General features: G+C 34.3%; 1 protein-coding gene across 1 annotated transcript in view; it reads left to right on the top strand.

Annotated features, from left to right (window-relative positions):
- The window catches only part of LOC134841540 (gastrin/cholecystokinin type B receptor-like), a 72,285-nt gene that overhangs the window by 21,285 nt on the left and 26,764 nt on the right, over positions 1-24,236 (top strand). The window contains exon 2 of the mRNA XM_063857569.1: positions 20,372-20,566. Coding sequence (XP_063713639.1) covers positions 20,372-20,566 — 195 coding nt within the window. The remainder of the gene's footprint in view (positions 1-20,371; positions 20,567-24,236) is intronic.

The raw sequence follows: 24,236 nt of genomic DNA, 5'->3' as shown, positions 1-24,236 counted from the left end.
AATTGTGGTTTCTGTAAATTGCAGAGCAGGTTAATAAAGCTATTCTGCCTGTCTAAGCATTGTCAGTTAATCTTATTTCCCCAAATTGAGTTTTTTGTTGAGCTAAGTTTTTGTTGAGCTAAGAGTTTTTTGTTTGCGACTCGCTATGGCGAACTTGACGGTCATGCTGTTGCAGATCTGTAGCTGGAGGTTCAATACAACTGGAGCAGACCTGTAGCAGCAGACCTGTAGCTGGAGGTCAACCTCACACATCGCTATTGCCACTATATTAAGTTCATATATAAAATTATGTGTGAAAAATTCTCAGTTTTGAGATGGATTAAGACAAAAATGCGTTGAGAAAAGCGTCTCTGTTTTGGAAAAAAATGGTTTCAAATTTCCGTTTTTTTTTTACTATTTTGCGACGACAGAAATAAATTCACACCAGAACTTCTGCCAACTTTCTCTTTTTGTTACGAGAGACAAGATTAGCATAGGCAAGATAAGCAGCTCATCTGTTATTTTCACCGAAAAATTTTTCTATTTCTACTTCCTTGCTGAATAAATGACTCTAAAGGGCTCTAACCATTTACTTTTGTTGTTCTGACTTTTAAAGAAATTGATGGAATATTTGTGCAAGGGTGGTTTTTTTCGAGACCATTTTTCTCAATTTTTATATTTGCTTTTTGAACAAAATTTTGCTATGTCATCTGAAATTTTTTGTTGCCTTGAGCTCAAATTTAAAAAGTAGTTTCACTTGCAACCAATTTTTATAAGGACATGGGGGTTCAAAGTTAGTCATTTTGCCATGTTGAGATAAACAACGCGCGATTAATTTGTGCAATCAATGTGCCTAACTGGGGCCTTCTTAAGGTAGTAATGTGTGCTTGTTAGCATGCAATAATTGTTTAGATCTATTCATATGTGCTTGTTAGCATGCAATAGTTGCTTTTATTAGGTCTTTTTTTTGTGTTGAAAACTTATTTTATTTGGATTTTAGAAATCACAATGATTATTAAAAGAATACAAAAATCATTTTGACCAATTCAAATTTTAGGAAATCTAGACTACACTAGTATCTTCATGTTGGTCTCACAAGATAACATGTTGGTCTCACAAGGTACTTTCACGAGCTATTAAACGAAACGATTGGTGTAAGTTAATTTTTAGAGCCAAGAAGATGATAATATGTTGGTCTCATAAGGTACTTTCACGAGCTATTAACCGAAACGATTGGTGTAAGTTATTTTTTGGAGCCGAGATTTATTACAAATTGATCGCTTCATTACGAGGTTATTGGAAATACAATTTTTTTTGCAATTAAATTTCACACAAAAGGTTCAAAAGTTCTTATCACATTAATAAGTACTTGCAAATAATGTGAAGAAACTTCATTTAACTTTCGAACGTTTCTCTCATCTCATCATTTTATTTTTAAATTTAAATAAACTTAAACGCCATGCTTTTAAATTTAGTGAATTCTTGTTCCTACATTTTTGTTTTGGCTTTGTTTTGGCTTTGTTTTGACTTTCGATGTAATTTATCGAATAATTGAACTCCAATAAAGAAAAATTTGACTTTTTAACAAGCTCTTTTTGGCATATTTTTTCATATCATCGAAAAAGTATTGTAAAGCTGAACTCAATTCTTAAAAGATATTCCCCCTCGATTGCCAATTTGCCCAATTATGGATAATTAATGCTCGATATTTTTAGTGCTTTTTAACGCGTAAGCAGAGATTTATTCCGTAGTAGAAATCATTCTAAACTAAATTAAGGCATGAATGTGTGTCTATTTCATACTTTTCTCTGTGCAAAGCATATCTTTTTATAATGAACTGTGAGGGGATAGTTCTGAAAAAAATTTTCTACTTGCAAACTTTCAACATTGTTATCGAAGCCAACACCACTCAGTAGGCTTTAAAAGGCAGTCGGACGAATGCAGGTTTCACACTGATACAAGCAGGCTTGCTTGTTCTAAAAATTATTTCCATTATGATTATCTTTGAAAGGGCGTTTATAATGCTAATTTTCAGAAAAAATGCGATGAATTGCAGTTGTCAAAACAAAACGATATTAACAGTGAATGTAATTTACCAAATTTTTTTCTCCTGAATGCTCAGTAATTTTGATCAGAAGACGTTTGAATTTTAAATAAAAAAGAGTTCGAATCTTATGCACAAAGCGGTCTAAAATATTTTCTATTTGCAAACTTTCAACATTGTTGTTAAAGCGAACACTACTCAGCAGGCTTTAAAAGGCTGTCGAAAGATTGAGGGGTTCAAACTGATACGAGCAGACTTGCTTGTTCTTAAAACTTTTTCCATTATGTTTATCTTTGAATGGGCGTTTATGGCGTTAAATTTCTCGACAAATCTGATGAATAGCAGTTGTCAAATCAACAACGACATTAACAGTGAATGTTTTTCCTAAATCAATCTCCTGAGTTGTCAGTAGTTTTGATTAGAAAACGCTTGAATTTGAATTTAAACTTCAGATCTTACGCACTAAATGGTCCTAAATGAATATTTTTATATCTTGAGCTGAAGTTTGTGCAGTTGAAACAGACTGGCTAATTTTAGCCACTCTATACGAGCAACGCAATCAGGCATTTCAATAATTATTTCCATTAGATGAAAAAATAAACAAAAATACTGACAATGTATAGTTCTGCCAAATAATTTCAACAAATTATCTAAGAAGGTCATTTCAAGACACTTCTGAAACAAGGCACCAGAAAAAAATTCGAAAAAATTGATTTTTCCAGGTTAAAAACGCTTTAAAAGAAATTTTTGAAGATGTTGCTAGAAGTTGATTGACAAAGTAGCCAATTAAACTCATTTGCTTTATTTTCTGTTGAAGATTGAGAAATACTGATTTTGGACTGTTTAGTGCATGCCCCCACTAAGAAGTTTGAGATTGAAATGAAATTAAAAGATTTTTTTTTCACAGATAATATGCAGAATTTAAAAATCGATAGAATGTAAATCGATTAAGAGCGGATTCAAACGGATTTATACGGCAGAAAAAAATTGTTTTATTGCCCAAATAATTGATTTTTATCAATTTGGATGGATTTTTGTAATATAGTAAAACTCATCAAAATTGCAACAAAATTGACAATATAATTATTGCGTTTGTTTCGAAGCTTAAGTGGGTAAAAATCGAGTGAAATTTATTTTGTTATTACTAAAAAACTTATGAAAAAATACACAAAAAAGTTTCAAAAATGTATTTTAATCGAGTTACAGTTAATTGAAATTGATTTTTCAAGCTACATTTTTGTATCAGACTTAACCAATTTTAAAACCGATTCAAATCATTTTTTTTAGATCTTTGCTACATAACTGTACAAAATCAAATGCTATCCATTTTTTGTAAGTGCGGGTAAGACCTGAGATTTCTGGCGACTGCGTCAGATTTCTACATGGAGCGGAATTAAAATTTTGAAGTGGTCTCAAAGAGCGCAATTTGGTGCAAGACTTCTTATTAAAATTGATAATCAGACGGTATCATGGGAGACTATTTTCCAGAGCAGTTGTTCTCAAATTGAACCCTCGAGAGCTCTTTTAGCTAATTGACATGCGTCAAATCTGATGGTAATAAGCAGTAAGGAATTTTTATCAACATCGATGGACGGAAGGCAAAAAAATTATGCTGGCCATTCAGACTTCAGCTTTTATCACTTCTGATTTAGAAATTTGAAGTTTATTACTTCTTATGTTAAGAAATAGAGTGATAAAAAGCCCTTTTTGGACAGTTTTAGGGTCTTTACTTGGTAGGAGTCTTTGGGCACACAATTTTTTGATAGTGAGAAGCAGCTCTCAAGCTTAAAGTTATGCACTGTTGAAAAAAGTCGCATTTTTCAACAAAAACATCGAGAGTAACAACACTTGAAAGTTGAATTTTTTGTAAGCAAAGTTTTCTGAAACGGGTCTAGAAAGCTTATATCCTCCTCTCCTAGATTTGATTTGGAGTACAAGATTAGCAATGCGTGTATCATAGTTGATTCTGACTTGCTGAAAACTTTAGAATCAAGTTAACGACCTCCGCCACAAGGGCGGATTTAGGGATTTAGGGGTGTTGTTTTGATCCAAATGGTCATTTTGATGTAATCTGGTATCCGTATTGCATACACTTCTCGTAATATTTTAGGTTTTACGGTAAGAGCGAGGTCAACAATAATTTGTCTCGTTTTAAAAATTGTAGTAAAATACTTGGCGACAAAGTGTCGCCCTGAAATATGGTTTTACAACCATGTACTTAAATTGCAGATTTCGGATGAAATATAAACCAGCCACCATTACACTCAAACAAAATTTTACGGCCAATTTCTTATTCTAGTTAATCAGCTTTCACGAATTATTTGCAGCCTTCAAAGCAGTTTTTGAAGCTTTCTTCTTTTTGTGTTCTATATACGCTCAATTTCGGCTCCCTTAAACGCTTCGAAGGAATTGTGTTCACCGGCAATTAAGCATGACAGCCCAATCTGTCTAAAAATTTTTTAAAAAAATTGCAAAACCGCCGGAGGCGTAGCGATAAGCATGTGTGTCTATTAGCATGCGCTAATTGCTTTAACTAGGTACTCTTTCGGGTACTAGTTTACTTGTTTGGTCCCGTGACAAAACTAGTTTAGATGATTGGTCCCGCCTATTTTCTAAAAGAAGGACCAGCACGGGATCTGAACGTACGCCTTGGGGATGCTATCCGTATTTGCACCCGCTAGACTAATCAGGCCGGTTTGGACAGCAATATAGAGAAACAAAAAAGGCTTACTGATAGAATTAGCCACATAGTGTACCTAGGTTTATATTAGGGACCACGTTTTTGAGGGACCAAACGAGTAAACTAGTACCCTCTTTCGTAGGAATATAAAAAAATTTTTAAATCATTTATAATTTTTGTTATAGTCTTAAGAATCACTGGATTTGTCTAGGGAATTAAAAGCTCAATTGGTTACTATTCTGCCGTTTACTTTTCTTTTGTTTGAACATTAGAACATTAGTGTAACAAGAATGCTCGTATCCGGACGAAGCCCTGAATGTTCCGACTGCCTTTTAAGGTTTTATAGAGCAGTAATAACATTAAAAAATTAAATTTAAAAAAAATTTAAAAACATTTTTTTTTAAATTTGAAATTTTTTTACAAAAATCATCTCCCCACACTCCATTTAAAGGACAAAAAGATTGGTTTAGCTCCTTGTAACCAATCAATTATGGCAAATAAGATTCTTTTAACCAATCTGGAACGATTTCTAAGACGGATTAAACCTCCGCATACGCGTTAATAGCGCGAAATATATCGCGCGTTAATTGTCTCAAATTGGCCAAAATGGCAATCTTTAAACCCCCATAACTTTACGAAAAATAATCACAGGTGAAATATCTTTTCAAATTTGAGCTCGGGACAACAATACCTTTCGATTGATATCAAAAAATTCCGTCAAAAATGGCTAGTTAAAAAGTCGAAATTTGTCTGAAGAGAAAAAAAAACCCACCCCGAGCACAAATATTCCGTTACTTTCGTATCGAAAGTCGGAACAATAATTCTTTGGCTCACAAATCGACCAATCAGAAATCGAGTTGAATAATTTTGGTACAAATGAACCTTGGTACAAATGGGACTTCGCCGAGCATACCCATAGGCCGGTCGCAGAAAATGGCTTTATGCAAACAAAATCACCAGTTATAAATTACCTGTTCAGTCTTTCAAAATAATTAATTGAGTATTTGTACTTGGGACCTCAATTTTCTTCAATTAGTTTTTATGTATGATAACGGATAGAAATTTTATATCATCTTAAAAATACTGATGCGCTCATTCTAGGGCTAAAAAATATATCACCTGCAAAATATCTAATCGGGGGAGGAGGGGAGGGTTTGAAACAGGAAAATTATTTGAAGCAATCTAAATGCAGGCAGTGACTTTTGAAGCAATCTAAATGGAGAAAAACTAACCGAAGAAAAGTTACAGATTTCCGATCTGTTGTAACTTTATACTGCAAAGCTTATGTTATATAGTTTTAACAGGACTGATCGTATCGAAGCCCTGCTTTTACTGACTGCTTTTTAAAATTTATGGAGCAATGTCCTTCTAAAAACAGACAGTCGAATTTTGTCTAGAGAGAAAAAACCACCCCGAGCAAAAAAAAATCCGTCAGTTTCTTCTGAACAACAAGACTGGTCGCTCGTTTCAGGGTGAAGACTTGAACCTTCCGATAGTATTTGGGAGCAGAGTTTGCTTAAAAACGGCAAGAAGTTGCAAAAAATAATCAACAATTTTTTAAAATGTTCTTGATTTTTTTCCCTAAATCATCGCGCCAGAATTCCCCTTCTATTTTAGTTTGATTGCATTTAAATAGGTTTGAAAAAACTCCAGGTAGTTTTGATCCACTTATGGTTGAAAAGTTATAGTTAAAATGAGCGAGACAGTCATACTAACTGTTGCTTTTGCTGCGGTAGACCTACGTAGAGTAAATCGGCATTTAAATTTCTTGAAAGGCTAGAAAAATTTAGATTCGCTCCGGCCAACCTCTTTGGTCTTTTATGCTAAAACTTTTGTGCTGGCCGCGCTCCAAAAATTGAGCCGCCAATTTTTTTCTAATATCAAACAGACACGAAAACACTGCTGTTCTTCAACAATTTTCAAATCGGATTGGATTTCCGCTTGCGCGTTAATAGCACGAAGTATATTGCGCGTTAATTGTCCCAAATGGTTAAAAATTGTTGTTTTAAACTTTACAAAAACTGATCACAGGTAAAATATCTTTTTAAACTTGGACTCAAGACAATAATAATTTTCAGATGATTTTCAGAAATCCTAACAAATTGGCTTATTGAAAAATCAAAACTGCTTTCTAAAAATAGTCGGAACAACAATCGATTATAACGCATTTGATTTTCAAAAAAAATTATATTGTATTTCTCATCATATATTCATCACCAGAACACTCTTTAACTGTTTTTATTTCTTTAATTTATGCATATTATTTACAGATTATGTACAGGTTTTGTACAGACTTTTTTTTTATAAATTATCTACAATTAATGAACAGATATATATGCAGATTTTATACGAACTATATAGAAATTTTATTCATCATAGGTACATGTTATTTACAGATTATACGCTGATTTTCTCAACAGACTCGCCACGCAGAAAACATGGGTATATTGAACCACAATTATATTTTTTGTCTATTTTTTGTGCTGATCTTTTATCCATTCGAGAAAAACTACTTAAAATAGATATGGGGAAATATCCTGCAGCAAAAAATTACTTGTGCTTTGTTAAATTTTCCAGTTTAATGTCAATGTATTTATCTCACAAAATTCTGCGAAAAAGGTTGATCTTCTAAATGGACTGGCTCTTTTCTCTTCTTTTTTTGCCATTTGTTCAAAAAAATGAATCATAAATATGAGCTCAAACGCAGTTTTATTGTCTTTTCATCTATACTTTGTGCATATTTCAAATTAATTCAATCATTCCAAGATTGGGATATCAACGCAGCATTTCTAGGATCAATCCATTCAATGTTCTAATTGTTCCGACTTTCGATACGAAAGTAACGGAATATTTGTGCTCGGGGTGGGTTTTTTTTCTCTTCAGACAAATTTCGACTTTTTAACCCATTTTTGACGGAATTTTTTGATATCAATCGAAAGGTATTGTTGTCCTGAGCTCAAATTTGAAAAGATATTTCACCTGTGATTATTTTTCGTAAAGTTATGGGGGTTGAAAGACTGCCATTTTGGCCAATTTGGGACAATTAATGCGCGATATGTTTCGCGCTATTAACGCGTAAGCGGAGAGTTAATCCGTCGTAGAATCGTTCCAAATTTTAAAAGTAGAAATCGTTAAAAGAAGCTCATTCGCCATAATTGTTTTGTTACAAGGAGCAAAATCTATCCTTTTGTACTTTGTATGGCCTGTGGGGGGATGATTTTCATTAAAAAAATTCAAGATTTAGAAAAAAAAAATTTTTCATTTTATTTTTTCTTACATTTAATTTTTTAATGTTATTACTGCTCCATAAACTTTAAAAGGCAGTCGGAACATTCAGGGCTTCGCCCTGATACGAGCAGTCTTGTTTTTTTTTATCATTTGGTGCGATTTAAAAATTTTTCAAGTGTTGATTTTATCTGCATTTGCTGCAATAGAATAAAAAGCTCCCCAGTGGTTTTTAAAAGCTATAGTGGCGTATATAGACCTAATTTTCAATTTTGGGGTCGACTTTGAAGTTAGCCTCGAAAAAGGAAATGAAAGTGTTCCCATACGTCACAGCATAACAGTATGGGTCATTCAGTTTTTTAATTTTGACACATGCAAAACAGAAGAATACGAGAATAGCTTTGGAGTTGATTAAAAAGTGTCGGATGCAACTGAGAATGAGCCGAACAACGGAAGTCAAACACACAGAGGGAGGTCAATTCGGTCGGGGGTCCGGGGTGGGCGGCGACTCTATCGATGCGGTTGAAATTTTCAAACCAGTTTTTGTGCTCAACGGAGCGCCTCGTGAATGCTGAAAGGTTACAATCGGTTGCCCTAGTAAAAAAAAAGCTAGTATAAAATTAGTACTAGCTTTTAGTAGCTAGTATAAAATTAGTACTGAAATTAGTTACCCTGGTAAAATAGCTCGATAAAATTGAATCTATTTTGAATTGACCCTCATAAAAAAGTAGAATATCTAATTGATTGATACGGACGCTGTTTTCAGATTTTTGGGATTTCGTCGCTGTTATAGCAAAACTCTTGCAATCAAAAACTTGCTACTCTTTTTTACATTCTGTAGGTTCCCTGAATTATTAATTATGGTGCAAATTAAGCCGAAATAGTGTAAAACCATATAAATTTAACAAGACTAGATAATTGTTATACAATAAGCTCATAATTATATGACCGAAAAATTGAGAGGTTCAATGGTCAACTAAGTTTTTCTTCGAATGTTGTTTTCTTTTGGAGGACAAAACGTCAAATTGAATGTGCTATAAATTTTATCTCGGTGTGATTTTGTCTAATTGAGTCTGAAAATCGGAAAAGCAAATTTTCTCGACACTGAGACAACTTCTTTGAACGATTTTGTAAGAACTTTTTTTTAGAGTTTTGATCCAATCACGAGCAAAAGGGTTTTGATTTGGCAATTGAACCATTTGATTCAATTAAAATAGGTCAGAAAATAACACGCACTAAAATATAGATTTTTCCTGGTGACGCGACGACAACTCTTCAAAAGTGACCTTTATTTATAAAATTTAATTTGCTAAAAATTAGGCAAATTAGGCTTCTTTTGTTAAAGTTGGGCTGATTCAATCCCTTGCTGAAAAAAAAGATAACCAAAAATTGGGTGCAATTTGCAAGTATTTGGGCTCATTCTGCTCGCGTTTCTTTAAATTGGCATCATTCAGCACCCTCCATGGAAAAAAAAGAGGCCAAAATGGGGTCAAATTTGGACCCGGGTAAAAAGCGACTACTCGAAATTTTTCAAACAAGCGACAAACTCCACCATGCGTCAACATGTAACAGTAGAATAAGCGGAAAATACTCTCTCACGGGCACCATTTCTCTCGCGCCAGATGTAAGCGCCACCGGATGCCTCAAAATCTTGTTTCAAGTTATCTCTAGAAATCATCAGCTTTATGTTTAGTTATATATGTTATTTGGACAAAAACCAAAAACCTGAATTTCAAAACTCATTCGTGTTACCGAATTGGATTAAATTTAGATCGAAATGATGAAGACAAAAGTTTATTAGAAAAGAAACTATTCTTTCGAAATTTTAGTTCGAGTCAGGCGCGGATCTAGGTATTTCTCGAGGGGAGGTGGGCGGTTTTTCAAAAAAAAAAAGAAAACTTTGTCGACCTTTTTTTTTTAGATCGACCATATTGATTTTGTGAGCTCTCCGAAACCACTATAAAGACCAAATTTGACCAAATTTTGTGCGCCGCAGGCAAATATTTGAAAAAAGACCAAAAAAAAAAGGCTGTTTTAGACACTTTTTGGAAAATTTCGACCAAAAATCGCTTTTTTTTTGGCGCGCGCTCCCCCTTCAAAATTAAAATAGATTGGCGCCAAAGGCGGCCTTAGAAAAATTTTAAGGTCAGTCAGTCAAAAATGGATATCTCAAAATAGTACAAAGGGAGGACCTTTTGGGTCGGCTAGGGGTCGAATCCCTGAGAGAGGGATCGTCCCCCCCCCCTAAATCCGTTACTGGTTAGAGCTTTTACGGCGCAATTTATTTTGTTAAGCCATAATTTTTCCCAAAAAACAGATTCCTTTTTTTTTGGATTTCTAGAGGAGTTACGCCAAAACCACCGGCTCAGTTGCTGATATATCAAATTGAAATAGAAACTCTTATTTTGCCTTACTAAGTTCCAGCGGGGGGAAGTTCCAAAAATTTGCGCTAAACTTTTAAATTACATGTTTATAAAAAAACTGTTTCTTTTTATAGAAACAAGGTTGTTACGAGCAGTCGGGTTCGTAATGTTTGTATATTGAACCAGTTGCTCTCTTCCAACCTTTTGCAGCGTTCGAAAATTGTTGTTCTTGCTTTCCTTCCTTCCAATTTAAGGGGCGGTCAGAACAATTTAAAAATTTGTTAGAGTTCCTGCTCAAAATATACTGTCAATTTCGAGCTGTCGTAATTGAATTCGAGTGAAAATCATGTTTATAAACTGTCTCAGCAGCGATTTAGAACCCAAAGCAGAATAAACCCAGAATGCTAATTTTCAATTGAAGAAACAAGACAGAACACGAGTGAATACTTTTGCGGTCTACAAAAGTGTTTTATTGCCATAAAAAATGCAACCGGAATATATTTCGTTTAGAATAACCAATCTCTGACCCTAGGAGCGGATCTAGATTTTTCATGGGGGAGGGGGGGGGGGGAGGTTGGGTTGAGAGGTTTGTATTTTATCAAAACATATTGAAATTTCTATCGCTTTTTTGCTGTTGACTTAATTTAAAATCTGCGTGCACCAAAAACACTAAATTGTCGGTGTTTTGCCTAAAAATGTCAGCTAAAAATTTTGAATAATTTAAGTCGTTTCGGTTTTTTTTAGAAAAAAAACTAGCCAAAAAAAAGATCCAGCCTGAAATTGAGAACATTGGTCCCACGGGCGTTCTTAGAAAATTTTTCAGGTTGGTCGGCCAAAATTAGAGTCACTAAAAGAAAGGTCATTACTTTGACCTGAAAAACAAGATTCAATTTATCATAAACCCCAATGTTCATACGAAATTAGATTGATAATAGCACTGATTGCTGCGTCTCAGCTTTCTTTCGCAACTGTAACTTTCTGCAACCATTGATTTCCCACGGGTTTTCATTATCGGGGAAAGAGAATATTTTCCAAAAGGTTGGTCAACCAACGTGAAAGAGCCCTTGTGATGACACCGTCATTTTTTCTCTGGTTACATAGATTTTGGATTTTGGAGCGATTTTGGTTAGAAGCGGTAAATTTTATTCCACCAGAATTACGTATTTGGGTTCTGATTTTCAGTACTTATTGTCGGTTTTTCGGTTTAATTCATTTAAGAAAAAATATATATTTTTAGATTTTTATCTCCTTGAGGATAGATAGCTCGTTTTTTCAAACTTTTCCCGCTCAAAATTCTAGCTTTTTATGTTTCCCACCCATAGCTTAAACAAGACTGCTCGTATCAGGGCGAAGCCCTGAATGTTCCGACTGCCTGTTAAGGTCTATGGAGCAGTAATAACATGAAAAATCATCCCCCCACACGCTATGTAAAGTACAAAGTGATAGATTTCGCTCCCAATAACAAATCAATTATGGCAAATAAGCTTCCTTCAACCAATTTTAGAACGATTTCTAAGACGGATTAAACCTCCGCTTACGCGTTAATAGATCGAAATATAAAGCTCGTTCAGGGGCGGATTTAGGAGGAACGGGGGGTTCGACCCCCTCCCGACCCAAAGTGTCCCCCTTTGAACTATTTTGAGATATTCATTTTTGGCTGATAGACCCTAAAATTTTTGTCCCAAAAACGTGCCCAAAAACGCCTCTTTGACCTGTTTGTTCAAAAAATATTATTGCGGTGCAAAATTTTTGTTTCAAACAGGGGTTTTTTGTGCACTGGAAGAGCTCGGAAAATCAGTTTGGTTGACCTAGAAAAAGGGAAAATTCTAGATCCGCCCCTGCGCTCGTTAATTGTCCCAAACTGGCCAGAATGGCAATCTTTGAACCACCATAACTTTATAAAAAATGATCAAAGTGATCAAATTTTGTCAAAAATGGCTATTTAAAAAGTCGAAAATTGTCTGAAGAAAAAAACCCACCCCGGGCACAAATGTTCCGCTACTTTCGTTACAAAAATCAGACCAATAAACGTCACTCAAAATCCCAATTTAGGAAACGTTTTAGAAACAAATAATAGCAAGATTTGTCAAATACTGCTTTTTTCATCATTTTTTTCTAATTTTTTTCCAGTTTTTTACAACTTTTACAATTTTTAATGCCAATGAAGCGTTAAATTAGGCTCCAAAAACTCGTTTTACATAGCTTAATTGTTAATATTTGAATTTCAAAAAAAAGTATTGCTTAATAATGAGCTTTTTGGATTGCTCGTACTCTTTACTGGCTCTAATTCATACTAAAAATCGTTAATGTCAAACCAACTTTCATCAACTGAAAAATTTTTAAAACCGATCGACTAGAAATGAAAAATTTTTGAAATATGATTTACCACTCGATCTATTCTGATGATAATTTGTCATACCTGATTTGCGTGGGAAAAAATAAAAACAAAAACAACTAAAAGTCAAAGTCAATGTTTCTCCCCAATGGTTTGAACAAAAAGAAATAGAAAAAAGTCTAGGGATCTAACTGATGCATTCCCTATCATCTATAAAGACATTGCCACTTGGTGAATGCCACTATTAGCTTTCTGAAATAAGCAAGGAGATGGTGGCTATATCTCTGCCTCCAAACAGAAAGGTCTGTGGTTAAAAACCCCATAATTCGTGATTGTTTGATGCTCAGGAAAAATTACCCAGCCCAGAAAAAAAGTCTTAGCTCATAACTGAAGGGGCTCTCTGAAACGAGCTGGACAGCTCGTAGGCTGGTTTTTTCATTCGTGTATAAATCGCCGTCCTATCCTAATCATGCTTCTTCTTCATTGCAACTTTCATGTTTCCTAAAAGGATGGCACAGTTTTTTGTTCGTATTTTTCGATCATTCCTTTAAGCAGTAGCGGATTTAGGGGGGTTCAGACACTATTTTGTGATATTGAGATATCCATTTTTGGCTGACTGACCTTAAAGTTTTTCTAAAAGCGCCTTTGGCGACAATCTATACTAATTTTGAGGGGGGAGTGCGCGCCAAAAAACGCTATTTTTTGGTCGAAATTTTCCAAAAAGTGCCAATTTTCCAAAATCCGCCCAATAAAGACCCCCCTCCCCCTCGAGAAATTCCTAGATCCGCGCCTGCCTATAAGAGACTATTTTTGAACCTCTGATATTATTTGTCGACCAACCTTAACTTTTTTACATCGGAAAAGCCTGAAAAAAAAGTTGAGCAATCAAAAATCTATTTTTTTGTAAATGCTGATTTTTTCTTTGCAAAGAAGTGTCAATAATTTTTTGTGAAAACTTGAAAAGCGAAATGGCTGACACTAGGTATAGAATTTTAACGTTTCCTCAAAATTTTTTAACTTTCAGCTAAGGTGCCATTTTAATTGACTACTTTGAAATTAGGGCAACATACTTGACCAAAAACTTTGTGAAAATTTATTTATTCAAACGGGTTTATTGAAGCGCACGCACTTCTTTTTGTCCTTAAAAATTGTTATGTATGCGTGTGTGTATGCAAATGGAATTGGTAATTTAGATTGGTAATTTTATGTAATTAATTTTCCCTTTTTAAGGGCTAGCTTTTCTACAAGGAACAATGACCTCAATTTTAAATTAGATTTTTATGTTTCAATTTGAATAAAAAACCTTGCATGAATGCAATTTAATTATCACTTTTTCGGCTATGAATTTTAAAATGATTACTTTTACGGTTATGACCTTTCAAAATAATTTGATGTCCAAAATGATGAAGCAAAAGAATTCAATGGGACCTTGTGTTTTTCCTATTAAGATTATGACGTTTTTTTTCCAATTTACATTTTTTGTCATGCAGAACCCAAAAAATTGTTTAAAAAATTAATACTATCCCGTTATAATTTGATAGGATGAACGTGTTTAGAAACAAAAAAGATATTTAATAGTCATGAATACAATACACGTTTTTCGGGAAAAAATTGTGAAACGAAAGATTAATGCATTCTGTCTGAGATCTGTCAAAGTTACCCAAGACAAGTTACCTTAAAAATAAAAAAAAAAATTAAGTGTTGCAGACAGGGGTAGATCTAAACCTTTTGCCAGTAGATTAAAAATGTTATCCAAGAAAACAATAAGGACCCTATTTTGATCCAGTTTTCTGTGCTACTGGAAAAGTTAAAAATTTGTCTAAAAAGCTGTTTTGACCATAAATTGCGTTTTTTAGCTGCGCGGTCCCCCATAGGTTTAGTATAATTTGGGGCCAATGGCGCTTAGAGAAAATGTTTAGGTTGGTTTGACCGAAAAAAATATCAAAAACATTAAACACTAGAAGTGAATTGCTGAAATGAATTTTGGCAAATATACGAATGCTGATCTAAGCTTTTGAAGTTTTTGTTTCTAATACAGAAGATCCCACGATTGAACTCTATAAACTGCAATTTTTGTTATATGCTTTTAGCGAGAATTAATGTTTCCAACTGATGCAAAGTTTCCAAAATACTTTCCGGTATTCATTGAACTTTTTTATCAAACTTATATTGGTCACCATACTCAGCAAGGGAGCAGGCACTTGAAAGTTAGAGTAAATGGCTGTTTGATTTAGGCATGTGTGTCAGTAATTTAAAAATTTAATCATCATAATATCTCCTTTTGGAAATATTTTATCGACTTCAAGTTTCGGACAATCAACTTTAGCTTAACATTTCTAACCGCGCCATGGGCAGCATCATATGTTTTTTTAGCATGATGGCCGTCAGAACCTTCCAAAAAGTCCAAAAATTGCATTTTTTGTCGTATATCGTGTAGATAATGGTCGAGTCAAGTATCTTCCTTATTCGATTATTGTACTGACCTTGGTGGTCTTATGTGTCGACCTTGTTTGAATTAGCTCTCTAAGTCGGCCCCATAACTTGGGTCGAGAAATGATCAATTAGCCTATCCATCTGCTCCATAAATAAATTGACTTCCTCAATCCTAAGGAGACATTTAGTTATAGCAACAGTAAAAAAGTTAGAGATGTTTGTAGCCGGAGACAAATGTGCCTAAACAAAATTTTGACAAATGTTTGTATGGAAAACAGCAACAAATGCGTTTCGATTATTGAAATGAATTTCAGTAAAAACGCTGGATTCCAAAGTACTTCCTCTCAAAATTTTTTTTTAGCCTCAGCTCCGCAATTTCTCACTGGTTTTACAATCAGTCAATAGATTACGCAATTTGTTTCTGGATTCCGCAATTTAATTCTGGATTCCGCAACTTGTCCGTGGTGTCGGCATTTGTCAGCGGAGCCCGATTTTGATGCTGATTTCCACTGTTGTCACTGGGCGAATTAAACGTATCCTACGGCTCTAATGAAATACTTTGCTTAATGGAATCAACTGCTAATTCCTTTAACTCAATAAATAACATGAGCTATCAATGTTATTTCAGCCTTAGAGCATACTGTTTCAGATCAGATCATAACGACAACTAAATAATTAGTTAACGAAGATAGTTTGGCCAAACACCACTCAACATCATTTAGGTCAATGACCTTTAGCTTAAATACGAGATCTTGTTCTAACACATAACGATAGCACCACCACACTGGGTCCCAAAAGATTGTCTTTAATCATTAGTAAACTTGCGCTGAACTAAACTTGAAAACTTCACAAATCGCCATAAAAAGGCAAAGAAGCAATATCCCACCGGAAATTGTGGTATTAAAAAATAGTGCAGCAATTGAGACTCTCTGCATTTTCTGTAATGAAAACGAAACAAACAATTTTAAAACCATTTTACATTTCAGCATTATCTTGGGCTGTTAGGTTCCGTTTTGTAGCTGGCCGAAAAACAAAAATTCTGCCAGCAAATGAATTGCATCAAATATTAAGAACATATCAAAAATTTGGTGCCAAAAAAACTTGCCGGTCATGAACGTCGCGCCGATTACAAAAATTGTACCGGTCGCGCGATTTCCGCCCTTGTTGCAAAAATTGCAACCGATTTTTAGTCATCAGATTCTGGACTGGGCCGATAGTAGTGGAACCTGTTACTCCGGATCACGCTGATCTTAGTTTTTATGGCTGAAAACACGACAGATCTCTCTTGTCGCAAAAATCTGGAAAGGGGCGATGTTTTTCGCGCCGATTGGGCCGGTGCATGTCGTGTCGCTTCATTTGCTGGGCCGTATGTTATTCTGGGTGATGCCGCTTGCGGCGGCCCCTACCTTGGACGCGACGGGTCCTTTCGGTCACAAAAGTCTGGAAACTAAATGTCTGGTCGCAAAAAGTGGAAAATATCCGTAGTTAAAATCAGCTCACGCCGTGTCTTCCTTTGTACCGAAAGTTTCGTCGGGTCGTTTAGGTCGCGAAAATCTGGAAATAGCAACTTTTGGTTACAAACGTTTTGGGCAGAAACACTTGGCCCCTTTGGGCACTTTTGGCCCACTCAAAATAAAAGTAGTAAAAATTTGCGGGAAAAAACGGCACCCTTACACTTTGGTTCTTTCCAGTCTCTTCCTGGCGTAGTCTGATCATTTTCTGATCTGATCAGAGGAGTTGCAATAATAGTTTCATAAATTCTTACGTCGACCCATTCTAATCTTGCTATTCTTAGCAGCCGAATTCTTTTTTGACTAAAATGCATATGCTTGTCAATGGTCATTATGTTTTTGCTAATACATGTACATACAAAATTATGCTTCCTTTCGAGCGTGTTAGAAAAAAGAGGATGTTTAAAAAGATTTTTGAATGTTCGAATTAGCCTTCATTACAACCGCGAGAAAGGAATCACCAAAGCATAAGTTATTAACAAAAATTTGCTTCCTCAATCAATCACAAAAACAAGGGGATTCATTCCTCCATTAAAAGTATTGCTTCTATTTTTGAAAGAAAAATATATTAAAGCTGATAGATTTTTAAAAATTAGCGTCTGGCTACTATTTTACGATCTAATGGCTCTGTTTCGCCAGCTTGATTGCCCTGAATTTGCGTAATGGACTCTACTAATGGCTCTTATGGGACAATGATTGCGTTAAAACGAATGTAAAAACGTTCTGAGTTGAATAAATTTTCCACAAAATATTGTGTTCAAGAAAATTTGAAGAATACAGAGAAATAATGCAAATGAAATTAAATTTTCAAATTTGAGCTCAAACAATTGCTGTTTTTCAGATGTTATTAAGGAGTGCAAATGGTACACAAACACTCACCTTCTCCGAGAGTCTGAGAGAACAAAAACTAACCCCATCCTTAGAAAAATCAACACAATTTTTAAATTATTGTGTTTTGAGAATGAACACAATGACTGCAGTTTATCTGTCTATTGATTTTTCATTCAAAACTAAATTTAGCTTTTTTTAAAATCAAAATCAACACTTAGCGCATGTCATTAAGTAGCTGGTATCATTTGCTTCTAGTAGCAGAATAATTGAGAAAGTTTTTATGTCTTAACTCGGTACGGAATGTCCATTTGCCCACATTGGCCACTCAAATTAATTGGAGAATTCGAAAAACTAATTCATTTAATCCATTACTGTTTTGATTTTTAATAAAACCAAAAAACATTAGATTCTATGATTATATATTGACATTTTTGCACTCTTAGGTTTATTGCAAAACAGAGCCAAATTTTTTTTTGACGTTTTGTTTCCATATTTTTAGGAATGGGTTTGTTTGAAGACAAAAAATTTTAAAGCTTGTTAAACTTGACATCAAAATTCGGCAAATGTCAAGATTAACAAGTTTTAAAAGTTTTCTCTTCAAACAAACTCATTTCGTTTTGCAATAAAAAGTTTACTTCTTTTCTCCAACTTTATGTAAGGTTATCCAGCGAAACTCCTAGAAGAGTGATTTGTCCCTGTGTGGTTTCTATTTATACAGCGTTTAATGTATTATAACCATAAAAATGGAAATCAAAATCAACATTTATCTAAACTTTGAGTTTTATAAATAAAGTGTATTTTACTCTAATAACCAAAAGTAGTAGAAGACGCAAAAAATTGTTAGAACCATAAAATCCTTTTTCAAAATATTTACGTCGAATCAAAGAAAAAAGACTGCTCGTACCAGTATAGAGTATTGAACGTTCCGATCATCTTATTATGCATAAAAATCTATTCTTAAGGAAAACCTATTAGTCTTTCATTTTCTAATAACCTTTCAAATTTTTTTTAGAAATGTTTAAATAATGCATTGAGATAAAAACATCTTATGATCTTTTACCAGCAATTCATTTTTTTACGACGTTATGGGGTTTCAGTGCTGCCCATTTGGCCATTTTGTGATCACTTTTTTGCAAAACAATTATTATTTTTTTACTCATTAAGTAGTGTATGCGGCTGCTGAAGGTGGCTCAAAATTACTCCATTTCAACTCAGACACGCTATTCGGTCTGATTAAAACATTATTATAAAGGTATATGTGATTAGACGCAAAAAAAAACAATAAAATCAAATACGAATTTTTTTATGATTATGGGTATTATAAAATTATTCCAAAATGATTTTTCATCGGCGTGTAATATGATGTAGTTTGCAGCAAATTATGCAAAATGCGACCGTTTTTTGCACATTTTAGAATTTAGTTTATTTTCCAACTTATCAGTTTTCTAAAAGTAGGTTTTTCTACCAATTCCCCACCACATGCCATTTAGTGTGTTTCTCAATTTGTTTACTCAGCGCAATTGTCATCAAAATTGAGATTTGGCTTGCTACAATACACAATAAAAACACATTTTGTTTTCATATTTCGGAAAAAAATTGCCGGCGAGCGCTAGTTTTTCTGACTAAAATTATGTTCAAGGTTGCTTTAAAACTGAAGATAGCATACAGAACTTGTGCAGATGGCTCTTTTCAATTAATTTTGTATGTTGAGAGTATATCCAGCTCTCAATAACTATGATTAGTTGCAAAAAATTTGGAAAAACAAATTTAATAAAAAAGAGCAATTGAACTTTTTTGAGAAAATTTCGAATACTTTTAACAAAAGTTTTCGAACAAAGTTATTAAAAAAAGTTTCCAAAAGTTTTAGCAAAAGTTTTAACAATTGTTTGGACAACGTTCTAAATTTTTGAAATAACTGTGACCTTCAAGCAAAAAACCAGATCAAAATGGCCTGTTGAGTTTCCGCGTATGCTTTTTTCCGCATTTTGTGATGCTTTTGCTCTGAAAAATTCAGGGCAGATCGTTGTTCAATGAAAATTTTGTGGGCTTACGGTTGTTCAAATAATGGGCGTTATTTAAATAATGCTTTTTCCGGCATTTTGTGATGCTTTTGCATTGAAAAAATGCAGGGCAGATTGTTGTTCAATGAAAGTGTTGTGGGCTTAAGGTTACTCAAATAATGGACGTCGCTGAAAAGAAGCAACCTTTCCGCAATCATTTAAGTTTCAGGCGTTGGCCAATAAATTTTTTGAAAAACTATAGACAAAATTTGAATATCAAGATTGTCTGAAACATAAAAATTGCAAGCAAAACTCCGCCAAAAAGGAGAGATTGCTTCCTATAATTAATTTTGTGTGACTTAAAATTTTTGCTGCTCTCTATAAATTTAGAGTTATTGCTGTTCCGATTTTCGTAACGATAGTAACAAAATATTGGAGCTCGGGGTGGTTTTTTTTCTTCAGACAAACTTCGACTTTTTAACCAGCCATCTCTGAAGGAATTTTTTAAATATCATTCAAAGAGAATGTTGTGTACTGAGCTTAAATTCAAAAAGACATTTCACCTGTGATTATTTTTCGTAAGTTATGGGGGTTCAAAGATTGCCATTTTGGCCAATTTGGGACAATTAACGCGCGATATATTTTGCACTATTAAAGCGTAAGCGGAGATTTAATCCGTCTTAGAAATCGTTCCAAATTGGTTGAAGGAAGCTTATTTGCCATAACGGAATTGTTACTAGGAGCGAAATTTATTACTTTGTACTTTGTATGGCGTGAGGGGGGATCGTTATCATCATACTTTTTTCAAAAAAAAACTTCTCATAAAGATCTCAAACTTTTTTCATTTTTTTATTACAGTTATCTTTTTCCTGTTTTTACAGCTCCATAGACTTTAAAAGGCAGTCGGAGCATACATTTTGGGCTTTGCCCTGATACGAGCAATCTTGTTGACTTTTGGGTTCTGTTTCAGGTCTCTATACATCCATAACCACATCAACCTGTTTCACCCTGGAACGAGCGCTGGCAGTTTGCGACCCCTTGAAGAGTATGTGTTTGTGCACGAGGAACAAGAGTGTCAAAATCTGTATTGCCAGCTGGGCCGCCTCTATCTTCTACAATGTGTGTGTAGCAGGCTTGAAGCTAGTCGCGTACAAGTACTTCCCAGGTAACAACTTCTTTTCCAAGGGTGACCTAAATGCCATTTTGCTCAAATTGGGGTTATTAGAGCAAAATTAAAGCACCACTTCATGTTTTTTGCTTACTGCTAATTACTTAATTGTAATTGGAAAAAAAAATACAAAAAAAAATTATTATTTTCCTTTCACAGTTCGAAACCCAATGAAGTAACGCAATGAAGTTCCATGGATAATAATCGATCGATTACCAAAAAAAAATTATGGTCTGTCTCTATAAAATTGTATAACAATCAATTGCAATGGATTAAAAATTGATATGAATCAAACTTCAATCCAGTAAAACCCAGTATAAAGGATTAGATATTATAATTGAAAATAATCTTTTTTAAATCAAAAGCCCGGGGTTTCCAAAAACGTTTCTGCATATATCCAAAACTTCAGTCGTTAACTTGAGATTTTCAATTGGCTTAATTGTATAAAATCTTTATATTTTCTATTTGTATCCTTGCAGATTTTTCTCACTGTTTTCTCATTTGGGGTATCTTTCTCCCCGCCCCGTTTGCCCCACAACTACTCTCAGCCCATTCTTACCACCTTCAGCTACTACCACCACCTCCACACCCCCCCGCCACACACACACGCCCACACTACCACAGACTCTCACCCCCTTACTCAAATATTGCAGTAATTGTTGGGGTTGAATGAAGGGGGAGGATAGGTGTGTGGGGCTATAAGAGGGGTCGAAATTTTCGAAAAAGTGCAAAAAAAACGCTTTTGGCCTGTTTTTTTTTCAAAATTTTGTCTGCAGTGCAGAAAATGAAAATTTAGCCAAAACAGGGTCTTTTTAGTGCTTTGGAAGAGTTCGGAAAATCAATTTGGTCAACTTAAAAAAAGTCGACAAGATTTTTGAAAATTTTTTGAAAATCCGCCCCCCGGGGCTCTTCGAGAAAATCCTAGATCCGCCCCTGATTATAACTGTCTATTATCCGCGGAACCTTAGTGCGTGAACTCATACAATTTCTAGTGTGTCATTAAATATACTTTAAAAAGTGTTCATTCCAATTGAGCCCTTGTTTAAAAATTTTTAATTCGAAAACCCGAGCAAATTGTTAGTTAGCTATCAAAAACCATACGTAGTGAGATTAGCTAGTACTGGCTTAATTGATTGGTCGTCTCTTGACTATGCTGTGGTCCTCATTTAAGGAAACAAACGGCTGACAGTTTCAATCAGTTAAACGAGAAGAAACTACAAAAAAAAATTGTGTTTATTGTTTTCAATCGCTTCATGGACAAACCGTTCAGGTATACGACCCTCCGACCGGCCAATGGTACCCTTGATACCGCATCAATTTTTGGCCGTTTAGACTTAAGAATATTTTGAGGGCTTCTTTGACGGCTTCTTTGAAGGGAGAGAACGGCCAAAACAAATCTTTCAAAACTTTTTGGCCCTCTGCTTTCTTAAAATTCACCTAAAAAACTTTGGCCAAATATAGACTCTTCCTCCAGTTTTCCTCAATACTGCACTGTAATTAAAATTTTCAGAATAGTTTAGAAAAAATGATTAAATTCCATTATAATTGATTTCAATCCATTATATGGATTTTATTGATTTGACAAATTTGAAGATTAGAATTCAATTTACTCAATTGTAATTTGTTTATTTTTGAAATTCATAGAGACTGACATTAAAAATCCAATGTCATCGATAATTATTCTTGAAATTCTAGTGCGTGAGGGTTCATAGCTAGCCTTGTAAAATCCTTCGTTACACCAAAAAATTGATGTTTCTGCCTGGTGAGGAGAACGTTAAAAAACATAACGCGCAATATCGACTTAACAGTGCTTTAAAAGCGCAGGAAATCAATTTCATCGACCCAAAAGAGGTAATTAGGGAGTGCCTTTTAGGGAAACTGCCCCCGTTTTAGATAGAAAGTTTGCGGTTGTTGTTCAGTTGATTCAGAATGTATTTAAGAACATCTTATAGCTCTCGTTTTGCCGTTATTGGGTACCAAAATGGATATAAATTAATTCAAAAGCTGGATACAAGCCGTTTCTGGGATCGCCCCCTCTAGATCAATTTAGAGAGGATATCACTTGGTTATTTACTGCTTGAATTTGCCATTTAATTTTAGGGGGAGACTGTTCACTTGGTCTATTGAGGGGGGAGATTGCTCACACGTGCCCATCTAGTGTATCCATCTAAGTACCTAGTGAATAATATCTTCCCCTACTAAGAACTCGCAATAGAGTAAAATGTTTATATAGATCCCGTTAATATAACCTAACAATTTTAAAATCAAAATTGGACTAATTAGACTTGAAAATGATTGATGATCCATCTACTGTAAGTGATGCCAGTCTGCGCTTTGACAATTCTAGACAACAAGTTAACAATACTGGAAAATTTTTCTATTTTTATACCAATTTTCATCAAAAATTAATTTTAAACAAGGATAGCCAGTTACCGTGCAAGTCGTACAGAATATTCCTAACACAGTCTTTAAAAAAAAACAATACTTTTTCAATTTTTTGTAGTTTTTTGGCGTTTTTTTGATTTGAGGAGCTGAACAAAAAACTGAAGATTAGATATATTCGTCAGTCATACTAAAATCAGCAAATTGAAAAACAATTTTTTTAGAAAACCTTCTTAAAAAAATAAATGGAAAAATAATTCAATTTCTGCAGTTTTTGAATTTTTGAAAATTTTGATTCCAAAAAGGCAATAAACTACTCAAACTAAAACTAACGTTACTCAAGTAACAGAAGTTTTAATCTTTTGAGTTAAGCTATTTTAAGCTTTTAAGCAGTTAAAATAAGACTGCTCGCTTGCTTTATTTGCTCGAAATAAGACAAAAAATCAAAAATTTCAAACCGTTGTTTTTTCGCCGCTGGGAATTTTTTTTGTTAATTTTTTAAATGTGGTTCAAATAACGACTGTAAGGGCTTTAGTAGGATATATCACTCAACTAAGTCCGATATATCACCCAACATATCACTCAACTCACTCCTCCATTTCTAAAAAGAATCTTGCCAGATTCTGAATTCGTATATCACTAGAGTAACACTAGGCTAAAAATTCTGAATTTTGAAAAGATATACGATGTCGCAAAAACAGCAAGATTTAAATGTTAAAGTTGAATTTTATGAGCACCTCTGGCAAAGAAAATCTCCGTGATTCGGTTGTTTATTTTTTGAGATTTTTGCAAGGTACAATGTGCCAACCGTCAGATAACTAATGCTTTTGTCATTTAAATGTAGTCTGGTTAAAACTCCAACGTCAGAACTACCCTCGATTTTGATTTAAATTTGTATGAATTAGTGCCAAATAAAATTTTAATTTGTATATTGTTGCAAAGTAGACAAAGTTGACAATGGTGCATAGAATAAAAAAACCTGAGCGTTATGCAGTTGGGGAACAACACCGGACAAAACGAACAACATTGCGAAGTTCAAACGAGTTTTTCTCATATTGGGTTGAACTAAGACAAAAGGGTGAAAAACAAAAGTGGCTGAAAACTATACCAAAACTATATTTTTTGCAAAAATCGGAACCAAAACTGTAAACCAAAATGTGTGATTTTTGTTTCATTTAGCTACTCTGGAACTACGCTGAAACTTCTAAATCAAATCATGAGCAATTTATATGAAAAGAAGCCTCTTTCATCGCTCAAAAAGCTTATACGTGAGCACCTTCTCAAA

This window comes from Symsagittifera roscoffensis, chromosome 3 (genome assembly GCF_963678635.1).
Source record: "Symsagittifera roscoffensis chromosome 3, txSymRosc1.1, whole genome shotgun sequence".
In the NCBI taxonomy this organism is placed as follows: Eukaryota; Metazoa; Xenacoelomorpha; order Acoela; family Convolutidae; genus Symsagittifera; species Symsagittifera roscoffensis.
Note: the sequence above shows the minus strand (reverse complement) of the source record. Positions and strands in the feature narration are given on the sequence as shown.